Raw genomic sequence first — 19,503 nt, forward strand, 5'->3', positions numbered from 1 at the left:
CTTTTCACTTTTTGAAAATTATGACAATGCCCTCCTGCAAACCTCTCAAGGGGATTAATATAAAAAATGAACTGACATTGGTACAGGTTTTGAAAGGTGCATTCTTGCTGCTGCTTCTTACTGTTGTTATTTTAAGGTGAATACAGTCACTTAGGGGAGTTTTGTGCAGAACAAGTCTAGTTCCTTTCAACTATCCAAGCCCACTAGCTCAGAAACACCGCTTACTAATGTTCCTCTTCCTGGAAGAGACCATCTAGTCTGCCCCTCTGTAACTTTTCTAGAGCATGAGCATCTCTTCTGCCTGACTTCCTGAAGCTCTCATATATGCACACATGGACACAGAAGATAAATCGCCTTACATTCTACCTGGCATTCATCAGCCTTGCCACTGTCAAGAAGCTCAAGATAGTTCCCTCACCCTCCCCCCCCGCTGGCTACTGACTCTAGAGGTGAAAGACTGCCAGCACCTGGAAGCCTATAAACAAGTTCAGAAAGACTAAGGCCTAAAGAAGACTTCATGTCTTTCTGTCTCCTGCTTTTGGATGTGAACATTGTGTGCAAGGCCAGATCCAGCCAGTAGCCATCATTCTCTGGCAGATGGCTACTAACTTCAGCAAAATGTCAGAGCTGGCCCTGCCTTAGCAGCACTGTGAAATATGCACTGCACCCACTGGAGTCAGACACACCACTGCCTGTGCTTTGAGTCCATCTCATGCTTGGGAACTGGTACTATCAACACACTGTTTCATTTGAGCTGGGTACTAGTTGACCATGCAGAGGGGAAGCTGGAGCAGACATTACCCTTTCGCTCTTGACACCAGCTCAACATCTGAACTACTGAGGAGACCGTTAGTAACTTCTTTTGCCACCTCCCTTTCTGCTTAACTTGCTGAGGGCTGCTTCAGGTGATCACAAGCACTGTATCTTCCCCTTTTCTTTCTCTGGGGAACCTGCAGCACCAAACTTTACCTTAACAAGTTTCATCCTCCTTCCCTGCTGCTGAAGCCAGCAACTCCATAAGGCACCACAGTCAGTGATGGGAGTACTCAAGTCAGCATGTTCCTGCTTAGCACTCATACAACTCTCCCAGTTGCCTAGCTTGCTTTTATTTCTTCAGTAAAGATCTAAACTCACATACAGAAAATGGCCACTCTAAATTTGAAAAGTCAGATGTGGCTATGAAACTAAAATGAAAGTATGAACATAGATAAAACCTAGAGACTATCCAGACATTTTCTTTAAGGTAGGGGGAAAGGAAAGGAGAAGGAGACTGACAGCTTCAAAAATTAGGTAAGGTGCTAAGAAGTCTGCCTTACATGCATTATTTCTGAGAACCAGACATTACCACCCTAGGAGAGCATCACAAGTGGCTTGGAGAAGCCCCAGGCCTCTTTGTTTGTAGGACTTCACCAGTGCAAGGTGGATACTGGAGTCTTTCGATGCATTTTTTACCCCTTCTGTATTGGAACCAACACACTCACTGCAAACTCACAATAAATAATGTAATTAACATGAAAAAGAACAGTATCACAAATCTTCGTTAGGATAGAAAACTCTGCTGTGGTATGCAATGCATAGATGTATACCTGCTGTTCACTGTGTTCCTAGAATATCGTATTTTTTCAGGAAAAAAATTGGCTAGCATGTAGATGCATTTATACATCTTCATTCAATTTATTTTAAATGTGGCCTTTTTTATCCTCAGAATTGTGCCCACTGGAAAGTGACTTCTGTCAGCATTACTTAAATATCTCACTGTCAGCCCCAGACCACTGTTAGTGTTCATCCCTTCTCTGCTACAGATACCACACTGCACAATGGACACTTAAGACATGTAAGACACTGTATAGTCAGGATAATTTTTGAATACAGTAAAAGTTACAAATTCCACCAGAGCAGTGCTTGTCTTTTCGCCTGTAACACATGATTGCTCTTCATACATTTTGTGGTGGGAGGGGCTGGGGGGGGTTGGTTTGTTTTTTGGTTTTATTTTTTTATATATATTTTTGGGACAGACCAGAGAAATGCAAAGACATCTAAACTGGGGCTCTGAGTACTTTTGTGGGCTTAGACATAATTTAGACATAAACTTAGAGTGGCCATACACATAATTTAAAATACATTGGTCAGGATAGCACATGCTACCTGTTGCTGTCTAGATTTGCAAGCATGGTGCACACATTACAGAATGCTGTCTCTGCACTGATTATTTATAATGATAACACAGTGACACTCAAATTACACGGTATTCTGGCTCTTGCCTTCTATTCTGCCCTTTCCTACAAGCAGCCTAGAAGTAGGACGTTCATAAGCATTTGTAAACCACCTATTGGTGCAAACATTAATAAGAGGATCACTTAGGAGCAGTTACTTACACTTTGTTTAATCTCCAATGGTTTTTTCTAAATATTTATGGTAAAACAGTTGCCAGACCAAATGTTGGAAATTACTGGCAACCTACCAGCAGCCAAGAAGGAAAGGGAAGAGAACAGAAGGGAAGAGAAAAGAAAAGAGAAAAGAGGAAAGAGAGAAAAGAGGAAAGAGAAAAGAGGAAGGGAGGGGAAGGGAAGGGAAGGGAAGGGAAGGGAAGGGAAGGGAAGGGAAGGGAAGGGAAGGGAAGGGAAGGGAAGGGAAGGGAAGGGAAGGGAAGGGAAGGGAAGGGAAGGGAAGGGAAGGGAAGGGAAGGGAAGGGAAGGGAAGGGAAGGGAAGGGAAGGGAAGGGAAGGGAAGGGAAGGGAAGGGAAGGGAAGGGAAGGGAAGGGAAGGGGAGAAGAGGAACTCGTTGCATTATTCTGTAGGGTTTTAGTAAGTCAGGGTCTACATTCTGTAACTTGGTGGCACTGAGCAAGGATGGTCCAGAGAAGTGTGCATGCACTGGCCTTGAGTTGTGCTTCAGCCATGTAAATCTGCCTCTATTCTTGCTTATCTTGAGGGAACTGACTGTTTGCTTTGCAGGCCTTGAAGTAAATAAACTGTCTGAAAGGCCAGTGGCTGCTGCAAGAGGTGGTAGAGCTCCAGACTATTTGGGGGTGTCAGTGCAGGGCCCGGTGCTGTTTGCTGTTGGTTGCATTGTGCCCTGCACTTGTCCAATGTCTTGGCTGTTAGATCTGGAGCCTGAGTATTCCACTGTTGTTGTGGCTCCCAGGCACAGCCTGATTGCAGGCATACAGTCTATAAAAAGAAAAAAGAAAAAATCTAAGCCTGTGAGGCTGGAAGAAAGCCTTTGGTGGCCTTCATCTCCACATTCTCTGAAGTTGCCTTGGCTCTGATGTGCAAGATGTGTGTGAAGGAGGTGTGGAGGAGGAACAAGAGGACGGGCAGCAGTGGGAGCCTGTGACTCCTGGAAGGAACCCGTGTGCCAGCAGCAGCTGTCTGGCAGATCACCCACCAGGCTGTCCAGCTGTGCCCAACAAGTGGGGCCCCAGGCAGGCAGGAGGAGGGGATGGCAGTTGCATCGCTGCTTTACAGCTGGCAGAAGTGCCGGCACATGGGAGGGGGACCTGAGACAGGAGGCACTTGTGTGGCTCGCTATCTCCCACTGTGACACAGCAGGTCTGTACTGACACAAAGAGGCTTCAAGGATTGTTGTCTCGCTTTGGAAAAATTTCCATTGATTTGAAAATGAGAGCTTTGCCTGAATAAGGATCTGTGGATTTATCCAGATATAGAAGTTTTCTGCAGTATTTGCTATTGTAAGGGCCTGTCCTAATTTTGAGACGTGTGTGTGTGTGCATGTGTGTCTGTGAATGTGTATGTGTATGAATGTGTGTGAGAGGGAGAGAAATCTCACTGCCTGAAACTGTTCTGCCAAGATAAACTTTGGAGCATTTTACAAATTAAGTCTGCTCTATGTGTTTATTTTTCTTTTGGAGATTCTAAAAGGAGACTGTTCAACTCATCTTATTAGGGGCAGCATATTTTTTTAAAGAGAAAAATAAGTTCCTACTCTGCACTGGAAAGTATTTGCTATTTTCAGCTAAAAGTATTCTTTCCTTCTGACCTGGTATATTAGATAAGATTTATATTTCTGACCTGACATTAGGTAGTTAAGATTTATTCTTCTATATTAACTTTAGTGAGCTTGCAAGCTATTCATTTACAGCATAGGGAATATATTTATGGCAGAAGCAAAGAAAGTTCACTACAAAGTAGTAAAATATGTTATTAGGAGTGTCCCGTAGACTGATGAAAATTGTGAGTACCCTTGCAGCTGGCTCCCTTCTGGCTCTTTTTTCCTTCTTTGTTATTTCAACTTTAAAACTTGAATTTGAAGTCAGTTTCGATGGTGAATAACTTATAAGAGTCCAGCTGATTCCAATATATTCTCATATATATACGTACATATATGCTGTGATTGAGAGGTGCAGGGAAGGGGATAACAAGTGACTTGAATTCTCTCCGTGTTCTGCTGGCAATGACCCAGGCATAAGTAACATTGGACCTTACTCTCCTGCCAGTATAAATCAGGAGGAACTCCACAGAGGTATAAAGCTGGTGTGTGAGTGAGAGCTGAATCAGATCTAGAGCTTTCCTATATCCAAAGGTGTGGGTCCAGGCAATCCATTAATGTCCAATTGACTTAAAGAGAGGAACCACAGACTATGATGGAAACCTGGAAGCACTTCAAGACTCTATAGACAGAAAGTTGGAAGGTTAAAGGCCTTCTATTGAAATCAGTGACAAAACCTCCCATTAACTTCAATAGGAACAGAATCAGGCCCTAGAAATGGCTGAAAGCCAAAGAACTGGATGGCTTAAGAAATAGGTAATAGGAGCTGATGATTTTTACCAATAAATCAACAATGCAAACCTGGCCATGCTCAGTTTAGACTCAAAATTGCTTTCATCTGATGTTTATTTGAAACTGTATGCATTGTAAAACCTTCAAGAAGAACTGGCAGTCATGATCGCTGTCTCAGCAAGAGGCCAACGGCTGGATGGGGTGTGGTATCCCCTCTGTCCCCACGTCATCGGAGGGAGTCCATCTTAAAGAGGGGCAAGAAGCACTGGCCTGACTATAGACAGAGCAGTCCTTGGGCTCCATTGCTAACTAGAGGTTTTCTATTTCAGAAACTGTCAGACTAACCCTATGAATCCACTTACACTGAATATATTGGGGGAGGGGGTTATAGCTCCACAGCCAGCCAAGAGGAGTAGATATTTCCATTTGTAGACATTATTCAACTGCTGTCACAAGAAAGAACAGAGATATGCAGAGCTTTCAGGAATTAAATGTGTCAGAGAAAGGGCTTGGCATAAGGAAACTTAGGGCTATCAGGCATTACAGAAGCTGGGAATTGCTTAGAGTGCAGCAAGCAGTGCTGTGTGTTACAGTTTGGCTGATGAACTCCGCTGCCCATCTCTTCTGCAATGCTGCGTCACTCTGCAGCTGAGGAGGATGATTGTGTAAGTTGTACTAAATTGAGGCCAGTTGCCCTGCCACCCATCGTGGCACTCCCTGACAAAGTTGTGGTGCAATGCAAAGCATTATGCAGGGGACAAACTGAACTTTTCCTGCTGGTCCCTGAAGGGTCCTGAGCTGCTGCTTGCAAAGCAGTAGACAAACTTGGTGAATATTTTGGTATCTGTGCTTGGTCAAACAGCCATAGCCATGTTTCATGGCAACAGAACCATTCAAAATAGTTCACCTCCCTTCATATTCTTGTAATTGATAGACCTCAGGACTATGTACTCTATTACAGTATGCAAACCTTTCCAGCTCCTTCCTTACTTCTACCAGACCATGTCTGATAAAGGCTCCAAGGGTTCACATCTTTTTGTATATGCAAAGATCCTTAGCTTATTTTTACAATGTATCTTTGTAAATCAAAGAATCTGTTCAGTGCTTCTTTTCTCTCACTAAGAAATCTACTGCTATCATCAAGTCATCACACCACAGCACAAGGGCATCCATACAGTTTCCACCATTTCTCCTCAAAACCCTGGGCTCAGAACCATAAGTTGCAATAACTTCTGGCTTGGCAACAAAAGGGAAAAGTATGCTGAGAAGAAAACTTGCTTATAGGTACAAATAGAGGACTGAGGGAGAGAGAACACTAAGGGAGTGTTTCTTTGGGACGAGACTAAGGAAGAATAGGAATTGATAGGATGATGAGGAAAAAAATGAAAAAAAAAAATCATTCGGCAAAGGGTACATTATCATATACCATATGTAACCCTGTCACGTGTGAATTCTGGTCTGTCGTCTCTGGTTCATCACATTACCTGATAGTTCTTGTTTCCAGTGGGCTTGGGTTGGATCCAGGCATGTTATGGATAGTGAGGAGGACATGGACCATGCCTGTATTAAATCAGGCAGGCTAACAGAGCTGATCTAGAGTTCCTCTATCACTTGCCACTTCAGAAAATGCAGTATTTTGGTTCTATCCCTGTGCTTACTTATTTAGCTAGTCTGTTTTGATGTATGTTCTCACTCTGCAAATTACTTCAGTCGCTACTTTGAGAAAGTGCCTGAGTTCAATACCTGTAGGAAGAGCGGGGAAGAGGGAAGCATAACTGAGCAGATGGCAAAGTAGTGGAAAGCTCATGAATATGCAGTGCTGGGCAGGGTGAGTAAGTACAGGATGGGGAAAGCAGTAAAAGTATCCCTCCCACACTTTAAAGTGGAAAACTGCAGCTGTTCTCTGACAAAGATGGTAGAATACCCCCACGCCCTTTACCAGCATCTTGCAAAGAGAAGCGAAGATTGCATTGCTGCTTCTTTTCTTGGTGAGTGAGAACAAAAATCCCCCACCAACTATCGTGTTTTTTTAATAGCCTGTGTAAACATTTAGGCTGGATTCTGAGCACATGCAAATTTTATGCTGGCAGAGCTCCGTGAGTTACTTGCTTCCTGACACGAGTTGTAACTAGAAGCAGAATCAATCCCTTAACCTTTATGAGATGTTTATTCTGCCTAAACCAAGTCCCATTAAAAACAACGCACAGGCTCTAATTGAAAACCTCGTGTTAGTCTGCCATGTTCCTTATGACCATGACATGTCTGCTGATAGAAGAGAGGAGTATTCATTCTCCTTGCTGTTCCTTCATGTGCAGATGCAGGTACACCCCCCCCCCACCCCATATGCATGGACATTCCCCAGGGAATGTCGGCAGTGCTGCTGGGCTGTCACAAGCGCAAGGAAAGTAGACTCTTCTTTGCTAGCACCACCAATTTCCCCTGTCCAGAGCTCAGCCTAAGGAACATTATACTCTTCCTCAGTGGCTGAATAAAATTTCCAGCCTACTGATACACATCATGTGAAAAGCCAGAAAGGTTTCACCCGTACACAACCAAAAAGGGAAGGGTCCATATAACTTTCTGGTGTAGTTTTAAGCATGCTAAGCTCAACAGAAAGAGCAGAGGGGCCCCTACCAAGCTTTCCATGCAAATTTTTATTTTTAATTTATGTTTAACCTGTATAAAACTAATAAATCTTTTTTTTCTGTGACCAAACAGACCATAAGAACAGTGGGAGAAGAGATGGAGTTTTCAGACAAAGGGCTTTGTGTGGCTTGAAACAAAACTTGTTCTCTGGAGTTATCAGTATCCTTTTTACCTATATTTTAAGACAACTTCAAAGTGAAAATACTTTAAGAACATATCAAAGACCTTTAATTCTTGCTTCTGTCTATATGAATTTGTATGTATGTATGTGAATATGTATACACAAATATAGATACGATTGAGTAGGGGAGAAGGGAGAGATTACAATGTATGAGCATTTATATTATTTTTACTTATTATTTATAGTGTTGTTATTTATATGTCTATGTTTTATAAAATATTGTATTTTCCATCAAAATTTTGAATTTTTTCAGTACTTTGTGAACAGTTTTAAACATCACCCTGCACTTTTTTGTAGGTTCACCATTTTCTGACACCTTTGTCAAGTGTTATATATGCTGATGGTCAAAAAGATCTTTTTAGCAGATCATGGGCACAGACTGTGTAAAGGAGTTTTTCCAACTCTAGGGCTACAGCTGTAGGCTTAGGGGATTCCAGGAGACAAAGTACATAACCCAGAGAAGGCTTATGTAGGAGTGTGGGAGTATGAGATGGAAGATCTTTCTTCTATATAAGTTCTCTTACATGCAGTACTGCAATTTCTGTGGCTGATCTCTTTTGGACAAGATGTGTCCAAGGTCTCTGCATACTTCCAGATCAAAAACACAGGCCATTTTTGAAGTACACAGCAGTAACCACAGTCAGTCATGGAACTGAACTGGAATGCTCAACCAGCAAGTTCCATAGATGAATAACTTATTTTTCAACAAATTATGCAAGGCTTCAGAAAGGATTATGGATTGAATTCCATAATGCTTGGTAGCTATGGTTAGAATCCTACTTTTTTGCATAATCAATGAAACATGAAAATGCAGGACAAGACTACTCCTTTGATTGATTTATTTTATCTGCACTTGGGTATGATTTATACTGAGGAAGAAACTAACTTCTCCGCTCACTGGGTAGCTGAGAAATGATGCAATTTCAGGAAGAGGTGAATAACAGCCTGTCCTCATCTTGAAAAGGTACAGTTTAGTTTCCTCCGTGGCCGGCCAGATCTTGGCAAATAGGAATAAGACCCCCTATGCCAGCAGATTCCCTTCCAGCGCTTCTAACCTCCATAAAGCTTGGGAAGACTTGCATTCATCAGAATGTCCAGCCACAATACGTAGGCAAATTGTAAGAGAAAGCCTATTTGAAACCACCTCCGAAATTTTCACATCCATGGAGTGATCAAAGCCACTTTGACCTCGAAGAGACCACACAACCATAACATATGTCACCACTTGTCACATTATATCCTGAAAAATACTGAACACAGTTAGTAATGGAGCAGCTTACTTGTTCTAAATCATACATTTGAAAGAAGCTGGTGGTTTAAAGCATGATTAGTATCTCAGTGAATTACTCAGGTGAAAGAACATGGTACTCAGTCATGGAAGAGAATAAGCATTCTCAAATTATACTGGATTTGTAGGTTGTTAGCAGAAATAAATAGTGCCAACAGAGAAAAAGAAATATTTTTGTCCACAACTTGTCCAGGGGAACTTGTTTTAATATTTAACTGTTCCTCAATATGACCTTGGTCTTTTCTTGGGAAATAACACACAACCTAAGCAGCAACGTGGATGTCTTCTTGCTAACATTCACTCACAACTGAATGCTACTGATAAATTCTTCCACCACTCAAGCTTCCCTTCAATGGGTAGCTTACATAGCACTTTTATTTCATTCCTAAAGCCAGGGCCTTAGGCTTAACAATGCTTGCCCAGGACATAGCACAACTTACATATTCTACACTCCCACACAGAATTGTACTTTCACTTTTAATACGCCTTCAGCTTGAAACTTGTTAATTGCTCAACTCTTCGTAAAACATAAACACAAAAGACAAATGTGACTTCTTTTTGGACAGCAAAAAGAAGCTGAGTTTTTTTGCAAAACACCAAATTGTGTCATTTATTTACCTTTCCTGCCTACAAGATCTTGTCTATTAGATTTTATGACATCTGTGGCCATCATGCCCAGCACAAGCAGATCTCATCATAGTTGATTATTTTCAGTTCTATGTTATACTAAAACATTCTGGAATCTTCATCCATCTCTGTGTATTTGCTAAATACATGCACTTAACGTGTCCTGACTCCCATGTTAAATAAATATCCTTTGGTCCCATTTGGTTCTATTTTGGAGGGGTAATTCTTCACTCGGCAGTGTAACATAAAGTAAAATAAAGCCAGCAACTCCTTGTTCAGTGGCATAGAAAAAAGTGAATTATGAACATTCTAGGAAAAGGAAACAAGGTTATGAAACACTTGCCGACACTGATGTTTGTAATCTTTATGAATAAGCAATGCAATAATGCTGGGCAAGTGTGCGTGGGAGGCATGCTCTGAAGAAACTGGCTGTTTTCCTCTCTCTGACCAGTTGAGCTGTTATGATAAAAAATGTTGTTACTAAAGAAACCTGTAATAAATCCTGTTGGGAGTATTGCATGTGCTGATAACATACATCAGCTTTGTAAACATATTAAAATGTCAGGGTTTAGTAGCTCTGGTTCATGTGGATGTTTGCAAATGTTAGTTGAGAAATGCAATGGAAATCTTGTTCCACCAGCTGGTTGCTTCCACATTCCTGTTCACATGAGAGCCTTTTCTTCCTTCCCCTTGAAACAGAACCTCGCTTTGTAGAGATGAGGAAAAAGAGCTCAAGCCCTACCTCTGCTGTAACTTCCCATGAAAACACTCTCACCAGAGAACCTGTGCACCTGGTGAGCTATTTGGAGAGAAGTGTGGTGGATGAGCTGGTGCTTAATACAGAACTTAGGCTATTCTGAACATCCCTGCTTTGTGTAGCAATGCCCTCCATTGACGCCTCCATCAAAGTACAGTTGGGAGCCCTGAGCAAGACATTTGAGTTGCCTTTCAGTACGTGGGAAGAGCTGGCTGCCTCCAAAAGGGACTGACAAAAACCAGCACGCTGAACAGGGGATTCTCAGCCTAGTCAGAGGGAAATGCTGGGGTCAGAAACTGTCTCAAATCCTGGCTGACTAGGGGTTTAGATGCCCTGGCACTGCTACGCAGCCCTGCAAGTCAATATGTTCTTTAGCAAAAGAAGGAAGACCTCTTTTGCTTTGAAACACACCAAGAAGGGTGCAGCAGCCTTGCTGCCTTTGATGTATCCAAAACCTTAGCAGCTAAAATATTCAGCCAGGAGTTGAAAATCTAAGTTAAATTAATTCTTCTATCCAGCATGACTCTAGCCTGCATTAATCTGCTCTAATAAACTGATTTTTTATCACCTGGATTTGCATGTAATCTCAGGTCATTTGCTTGCACTCAGTTAGCAGAGAACAGGAAAAGGCTCGGGGGGCCTGGGTATGGGAGCAGGGATGCATGTGGCTGTATTCCAGTGTCAGCAAGCAACAGCCTGCAGAGCCCTGTGCTCCTTGTGGAAGAACTTTGTATTGTTATTTTTATTATTTGTTATGATGTATTTATGGCCTTTTTTTGCCCAGAGTTTCTTTAAGAGAAAATCTCAGTCTTTGTGGAAAGGACCTGAGTTCAGAAGCCTCCCATGCCAGGTGGATGCTCAATGTCAGTAAACTGAAGTCTCATGTTAGAAACGACAAAACATCTGAGAAATGCTCATGCATCAAGATTGAGGTGGCAATTAAGCAGGACTTTGAAGGTGAGGGACTCATGTTTAAATCCTGCCCCAGATACACCTTGGGCACCTAAGTCCTGTTCTTGGATCTGAGCCTTGCTGTGTCTGCGCTAGCACTTTACAGGAAGCCACAGGAATCACACGTCGTTGCTATTCCAACACCCATCAATGAGCTCCTGTTTTATTTTACAGTGCCCCAAAATCTGCTTTACCCTGCAGGAAATATCAAACATCTGAAATCCCATCTAGGACCTTTCAAGTTTAAACATGAAACGTGTCAGGATATAAAATTGACACACAATAAGAAGCTTGAAAGAATAAAGTTTATAACAGCGCTACCAGAACTTGGTGTAGACCTGTGATTCAGGGCTTTACTTTCATTTAAAAGTATCACTACATGCATTCCTTTATGTTCTTCCTCCTAATTACTGTGTTGTGTGGAGCCAAAGTATCGGTGCAAGGCTGGGGTGCTGCTTGGAGCAGGCAGAACCTCGGTGCTGTTGCTGCAGCCAAAGGGGAGATTCCCCTTCGTGGCTTTCCCAATTCAGCTCTGGTCTCAATAGCTGAGTTCTTGCCTAGCAGCACTGGAGGGAAATAAGTTTGGTGGCTCTGCTATTTTTAATTATATGAATAAATAACACTAACATTTTAAAATGCATGGTCTATAGCTCATGGTCTAGAAATTGATGATAGAAGAAAAAAAATGTTTATTATTCAGCTACTATATAACTGTAGAACAATCGTTCCTTCTTTTTAAGTAGTGTTGCTCATCGCAATGTCCACTGCTAACAACAGAAATAGGGTTAAAGTAATCATTAACAAAATCTGTTGGATTTTATTATGACAAGGAGTCTAATAACTAAGCGTTCTGCCATTGCCAGAGACTCAGTTATTCAATTATTTATAAGAAAGTTGTAGCTGGGTTTTTGTTTGTTTGGTTGGGGTTTTTTTTTGAGAGGCATAACATGTTTTGCATGAATAAATATTGTCTGAATATTTTTATCTGTGGCATTGTTTGTGGTAATAGCAGACAGACTTCTGTATAAAAACGTACATGGTTTCAGCTGCCTTTTGTTATCTGATAAGATTGCTTTTTCTGAATTATTTTGGTAAAAAAATGGCAAAGTGATTTTGAGTAGTTCAGACTCCAAAATTAGGAATGAGACAAAAATATTTTTTTATTAGCTTTTATATCTCCTCCACCAGGCTTTTGCAACTTGTAATTTAATTTCAAGAGCAAAAAGGACAATTTACTGTAGGGGGAAAAAGTTCTTAAAGAACCTCCATAGTTTTAACGGATAGGTGTTCTTAGTAGTCACTGTCTATAAAAGTTTGGATATGAAAATCATGGACAGCTTATTAATGTGAGCAATAAACAGCAGTGGTCAAGCCAGCACTCTAGCTTTATTAACCAGAAAGCAAAATGAGCACGCTAAGCAAGAGGTAACGAGTAAGTCTGATTTTAAGTCCTAGCTCAGATTTTATCAGGCATAACTTCCATTATCTTCAACGAAAAATTTACAGCAAGAAGCAGAAGACTGGGGATTTGCAAAGGCTTAATACACTAACAACAAAGATTAAAAGAAGAAATTAATCTCAGAGTTAACTTCACTGACTTCAGTCAGCTCAATAGGTGCAAGTAGCAAAATAGCTGTTCTTTTCATACGCTTAAGAAAGCAGTTGCCTCCCAAGCAGGCTATATATCATAGTTTTGAAAGGTACGCGGCATTGTTTTATCCTATATAGGGGTTGTACATATTTGGATCGTGCAATTTTGCAAGTACGCTAGCGTAGGAATTCTTCCAAACTCAAAATATTTCCTGAGGTCCCACAGAAAAACAGCCCTTTCCAACTCCAGTGAAGTCCATGGGACTTTCTCCACTGAAAGCAGGTTCAAGCTCTCAAACCATCTCATTAATAATAGCAATATTTTATTCTGCCTGCAAAAAGAAATAGGACTTTTTCTATATTTGCTGATATACCATCCTACATCAATGTATTTGAGAAGTTGTGGTAATATATGTATTTACCATTTAACATGAATTTTATGGAGTGTAAAAAATGTCTTCAGCAACTGAAAGAAACAAAATTTGAAATTACCACCCTTCCAGATGTCAGATATGAAATAGGAACTGGTCTGTAACATCCTGTAGTCTCTTGGGATAATAACACATATCATTCCACATGCAGCTGGTATGCTTCAAGCACAGATGTACACACACACAGAGTCATTAAAAAAACAACGCAATCAGGCTATCCCTGTAATACTTCTAATGTTTTCAGCAATTGGTAGTGATTTTCTAATATTTAATTATTTAAGATATTGCTACAACTGCTTGCAGTTCATGAAAATACAATGAAACGGTTCTTCCTCTGCTTTTGTTTCTAATGACTGCAATAGGAATTTTACAGTCTATTTTGAAATAAACAGGATCTCATCCAAAAAAGAGAAATATAGTTTCATTGCAGAAAAGATGCACTTGTCACCAGCAAAGCATTTAAGCTGACAATACTAATACGAAAATATCACAGAAAAAAAAATTATCAGTGGAATACAGATACTTTGAAAGAGAACTAACACTGAATAATTTAATCCCACCCAAGGCCAGATTCAGCTTACTTGACGTCTGCTTGCTTGGTGAGCTTCTGCTTTAAATTATTGCACTCAGATATTAAACTATTTATTTTTTTAAAACCATGGTAACAGCACCTATATCATAATATAGAATATGTAGCATTACCACCTGTGCCATGCCAACCCTAAACATACATGTAGATCAGTAATATGCATATTGATGGTGAACTACTAAAAAAAATGCTTCCAAAATGCAGTGTTATTTTAACTAATAATGTAATTCCTCTTTTCTTGTTGATGTTTTACCTCCGTGTGAATGACGCCACCCATGAAGGTATAAAAAACCTGAAGACATAGTTTTACCGATTTCTGTTTTGTCAGTTCTTTCCTGTTTCGTTTTATTTTATATAGCTATGTTTTCAAATGGACTGTTACGCATCTACTTAATTTTGTGTTTGTATGTAGTTGTATGCAAACCAAGCTCAGGCAGAGTGTTTGCTGAGCAGAGCCCTCCACTCATGGCCATGACCAGAAGCAGATGCTGGAAGACCTGCTGTCCCACATGAGTAGAGGAACTGACGGAGCAGCGACCAAAAGAACAAACGCCAGGTATTGTGAGTGTGCCCTTACAGTGAAAGGCAGGAGGCAATTGCCAATATCAGATGCTGATGGACTACCAGTAATATACGCTATGGAAGCTCTACGTCCAAATTGCAGTTCCATTAAGTCCTACCGATAGTTTTACTCGCAGATGTAGTTGTGGTACATGCACAGAATTTTCTATCACTTTGCTTATCCTAGTGATTTCCAGATTTAGTCTGTGGCTCACTGGTAGTCCGCAGGGTCATGGCAAATGATCTGCCGGTCATTCACAGACCCATAGCAAATAATGCTTCATTTCTGTCCGTTAAAAGGTCAATGAGAAATGTGTATAACTGTCAGTACTATGTTTCGAGGGTTGGTGGTGGCCTGCAGAGCCGAAATATTTTGGAACTATTGACTTAATCCTACTTTTTTTCTAAGCAAGCCGTAATCCCTGGCAGATACATAGATTTTCTTATTTATTGTATGCTAGTCTATACTTGGGCTGCATATTAATCTCTCTTGTAGGACCCAAACAAGCCACTTAATTTGTTAATCTTAATTGTTCTTATCAGAATAAAATAAGTAAATCTCTTTGTTAATTATATGTTTGCTTTTGAACTTTTATTGATCTTGTGCTATGTCTAATTCTGGACTCGATCCTCTGTCTTCACTCCATTGATTACTTCAGAGGAGTTTTGCTTCTGCACAGCCAGCTACGCATTTGCTGCTGATCGTGAGACAGAAATTTAGGATGCTTAAACTGGAAACTTCAGTAGGCGTTTGGGGAGTGAAAGGACTGCAGCCCAGACTTTTCTCCTAGTAGAGATTACTTTGGCAACAGGTACAAAATAAGTAATGCTTCAGGACCAGGTCCTTCTGATGGGGTAAATTAACAAAGAAACTTCAGTTTATATGGACTGAGAGTCCGGCCCAGCATATTCTGAATTAGTCGGTTCAGGCTTCATTATTCCTTTGTCTTAAAATGTGGGAGTCTAAGATATAATACATAGAACATGGGACTCTGATAATAAAAAAAATGAAGTAATGGGGGCTCTCTAACTGCTTGATGGCAAGTGGTTTGTGCTGTATTTAAAAATACATAGGTTAAATGGAAATTCAAAAACACTTCCCTAGCAATGGGTTTAGGATTTAAAGGAGACTATCTGGGCAAGAGAAACAGAAATCCAGAGAAAGTCTTCCATGTAGATGAATTTGACAGGTGCCTTCTTTATCTACACACTGTCATTTTTTTTTCAAGTTCCAGTATTCACTAATAGTGATTCATAGATTTTTTAAAGCCAAAATAATCAGTGTAAGTGGTGACCATAACTTCTTCTATAATAACTTTCATAAACACACTCTAATTTTTGCTTCACACCAAATAACCACTAGTTACACCAAAGCATGTTTTACAACCAGCCCGATTTGAAGACCTCAGCCAGAGGACCATGTCCAGGTGAAGTGTTCTGATGGTTGTTTGTCTTCACCGCCAAAATAATGTGCCAGATTTCCTTCCACTCTGACTTTCTAGCTGTAGATTTTTCAGCCACTTGTTCTGCTGTGAATTTAACTTAACTCTTGCATTTTAACCAGAAAACCTTGAGCAAGTGCTCAGTACCTCTTCCACGTTGTACCGACCGTCTGATTAGCCGCAGCCAACACTTCCACCTCTGTTTCCCGAAAATTACGCCACTGAACAGGGCGTCTAAGGAAGACCGAAGTGGGACGGCGCCCGCAGGAGGAGCCCACCGCACCGGGCGCAGCAGCCACGACGCCGGGGCACCGCGGCTGCCCTGCGCCCAGCACCGAGGCGGGCCGTGGGCAGCAGGGAGGGCGGCCCCGGCCGGGGGCAGCGGCAGTGCCGTGCCGTGCCGTGCCGTGCCGTGCCGAGCACCTGCCGCCCGGGCTGCCCGCTGCGGCACAGGACAGCAGAGGTCGCCGCCGGCCCGGCTCTGGCCCGGCGCGGTGCGCACCAGGTGCCGGAGCACGGACGGGAGGAGGAGGGCCCGGTCTCCGACCCTCGCCCCACGGGGGGGGTCCTCCCCTCCCCCTGCTGTGCCCCAGACCCGGGGCTGAACCCCCACACCGCGCCCGTCGGGGTGCTCTCATGGAGGGGAGGGGAGGGGGGAGGGGACGGGGTGCAGCCGCAGCTTGTGGGCCAGCGGCTGCCAGGGGTTAAAGGAGTGGGTGGGAAGTGATGGAGGCTGCGGAGCCCTCCTTTGCCAAGAATAATAAATCGGATGCCCTGACATGTTTTACTTCGCCCTTAGCGCTCCCTCGCTGCGCGGCCGTGGGGATCGGAGGGCTGGAGCCCCGGTCTCTCTCATCCTTGGCACCGCTTTAGGGGCACGTTAGGTGAATCAGACCTTGTGTGCGGGAGGCAAACCGTACAAAGGAGGCTTTCAAGGACTAGCCATGCCAAGCAGGGGAAGGGAGCAAGGGCTGAGCAAAAAAATTTAAAATAATAGTAACGTCCCGTCCCCTCCCTGAGGAAGTAACTCAGTTACTTCTTGCTGATTAAATGCAGGCTGCCGTCTTTTATGACATTTCCTCGGTATCTGCAGCTGTCAGGGAAGGAGGACAGGCATGAGCAGCCCCTCCGCGGTAGGTGCGCAGAAGATGCCTCACTCCCCAGGAACGGCGACGGGCCCGATGCGGGCGGGGTGGCGGGGCCGGACCGGGGGCACACGTCCCGGTGCCCCCTGCTGATGCATCCCGCCGCCGTCGGCGGCCCCTTGCGGCGCCCCGCGGGGCTCTGACCGGCGGTCCTGCCGGGCGGGTCACCGCGGACCCGGGTCCTCGGAGCTGCCCGACGGTGCCGGCCACGCCGGAGCCGGAGCCGGAGCCCGCCCGCCCGCCCGCCGCTGCGCCCCGCGCCTGGACAGCGCCTTCCCGAGGGACCATCGCGTCTGCCTCGCTTTTCCTCCTGCCCCGGTGCCGGGGGGTCTCCCCGCCTCTCACCTCCCGCATCGCCTCCTCCAGACGGCAGCGCTCACGAAGCTGCTGCCAGCACCCCCGGGTACAGCCCCTCGGCCCTCCCGGCTCCCTCCTGCCGCCGCCCCGGGCCCAGGCGGCGTTGGCCAGGGGCTGGCTAAGTCGGAAGGGACGAACTCCCCTCATCCCATGACTTTAAAAAAAAACAAACCAAATAAACCAAACCTAAAACAAAATCCCAAACATAAAAAAACGGGGGCCACAGCCTCAAGGCAGTGCCGCTGGATGACCCAGTGGCTTCCCGGACGGTGCCACCGAGGTAACCAGTGACGGGTGGCGGCTGGAAGCCAGCGGGCCGGACAGCGCCGCGACACGCCAGCTCCCCACTCGGCACCGCCGGGCTCCAGGCTTCACCTACAGCGGTATCTGTGCTGCTGCTTCTTGGGGTGGGGGCTTCTTGACCGGGGTGGAGAAAGGCGCTTAAAGCGTCGCGGCAAAAAGTTACCTGTCGTGTCATCGCGCTTTCCCTTTGGGAAGTGGAAAGAGCTAAGAAAGGACGTTCCCCTTTACCAGACATTAAAATACAAAGGAGCAGACGCAGGTCTTCCCGGAGCCAGCTCTGCTCATCCCGGTGAGGTGAGAAAGAAGAGCAGAAAGAGAGAAAAAAATCGCCTTCATCCCTCCAGCTCAATGAAACCGCCTGCAAACCAGCCCGGCCGGCCGCGGGCGGGGGGCTGGCTCCCTCGCGCACCCGCCCGGGCACCAGGGCACGAGCACCCCCCGGACAGGTGAACAGCGCGCGGCAGGGAGGAGAAGTTATCAAAGTATAAATCTCTTCGCACTTACTTCTTCCCTGTCGCCGTACCCTGGAGGCGTGCTGGCTGCCGATGTATTCCATAAAGTTCAAAGTGATAAAAAACCAAGAAATCAGTCGCAATTGCATAGTAACCCTTTGAGAGTTCGACTTCTCTTTTTCCTTCTTTTTTTCTTTCCTTTAAAAAAAAAATAAACCGGGGTGGTAGGCGGCAAGGGATGAACACAGCAGCAGAAATACCTGCACTGAGATCCAAAGCTGGGCTTGGCCGGCTTGATGGCTTTTGCCTTTTTTTTCCTTTTTTTTTCTTCCCTTTTTTTTTTTTTTTTTTTTTCCTCCCTTCCCCTCCGCTTTTCCTATTGCACTTTCCAACTGTCCGCCCCGCTACCTGCCGCAAACCTCAGAGGGCAGTCAGCAGCGGAGAGGAGCCGAGCAGCCGCCGCCGGGGTCCATGCCGGGCCGGCGGCCGGCAGCATGTTGTGGGGGTGCCGGGGTGGTGCGGCTGTGCGCGCCCGTGTGTGCGCCGGGCGGGCGAGGTGCCGACAGGACGGATGGATGGATGGCGGTGGGAGAGGAGTGTGCGAGGGCGGGAGCGGCGGGGGGGCAGGAGGAGGACCCAGCCCCGCCGCCGCCGCTCCGGAGCAGCCGCGCTCTGCGCCGCGGGCACCGCCAGCCGCCGGGCGCAGGTGGGCCGGGCCCCCCCGGCTCTCCCGCCCGCCGAGCAGGAGCCCCCGGGCTTCATGCGGGAGCTGCTCCGGAGCGGGGCCCCGGGGGAGAGGCCCCGGGGCGGGGCGGGGCGGGAGGCGGCGAGCCCCAGTGCCCCGGCACGGCGGGGGGAGGCTCCCCGCGCCCGGCCGGGGCCCCCTCGGGGCATCAGCGCCAGAGCATCCTCCAGCGGCGGGGCCGGGCGGGGGGCGCCGCTCCGCGCTGGCCCCGCGGCTGCGCTGCCCCCTGCGGCGCGGCGGGGCGGGCCCGCAGCCGGGGCCGGGGCGGTCGGCGGGGCTCTGCGGCCTCGCTAGCTGCCCCCGCCCGGAGGTCTGCGCTCGCCTCCCCTCCGCCGCCGGCCTTCCCGAGGCCCCCGCGGAGATGCCGCTGCCCCCCGCGCCCCGGTCCCTCGCCGGGGGGGAACCCCTCCACCCCACCCCTCCGGCACTGGCCGAGGGGACGGGGCGATGTGCTCGGCCCCTGCGCCGCGGAGGGCGACACAGCGGCACTCCCGTTAGCCTGAATCTGCCCCTCACAACCCCGCTCCACATGGAGATGGGATGGTGGGAGCGGGGCGCGGGCCCCCAGCCTCTCCCTTTCTGGGGATGGGTTTTATCTGTTGTTGCTTCTCCCCCCGGGACAGGGATTTTCCGGGGCCGCTTCCCGGCGGGACGGGTCAGAGCAAAGCCGCGTGTCTTGTGTGGCGGGGGCCGTGCC

At 45.6% G+C, this 19,503-nt stretch overlaps 1 protein-coding gene across 3 annotated transcripts in view; it reads right to left on the minus strand.

Moving 5' to 3' along the window:
- The window catches only part of RSPO3 (R-spondin 3), a 61,010-nt gene extending 42,132 nt beyond the window's left edge, over nt 1–18,878 (minus strand). Inside the window, exons 1-2 of one of the 3 annotated variants that reach the window (XM_056344401.1) lie at nt 18,481–18,878; nt 18,114–18,259 (exon numbers count right to left, since the gene is read on the minus strand). In XM_056344401.1, coding sequence (XP_056200376.1) covers nt 18,114–18,259; nt 18,481–18,557 — 223 coding nt within the window. In that variant the 5' untranslated portion in view covers nt 18,558–18,878. Of the gene's footprint in view, nt 1–18,113 lie in introns of all 3 variants that reach the window. The other 2 variants (XM_056344400.1, XM_056344402.1) reach the window with 2 other exon arrangements.
- Between the last annotated feature and the right edge of the window lie 625 nt (nt 18,879–19,503).

The sequence above is a fragment of the Falco biarmicus genome, chromosome 6 (assembly GCF_023638135.1).
Source record: "Falco biarmicus isolate bFalBia1 chromosome 6, bFalBia1.pri, whole genome shotgun sequence".
Classification (NCBI taxonomy): Eukaryota; Metazoa; Chordata; class Aves; order Falconiformes; family Falconidae; genus Falco; species Falco biarmicus.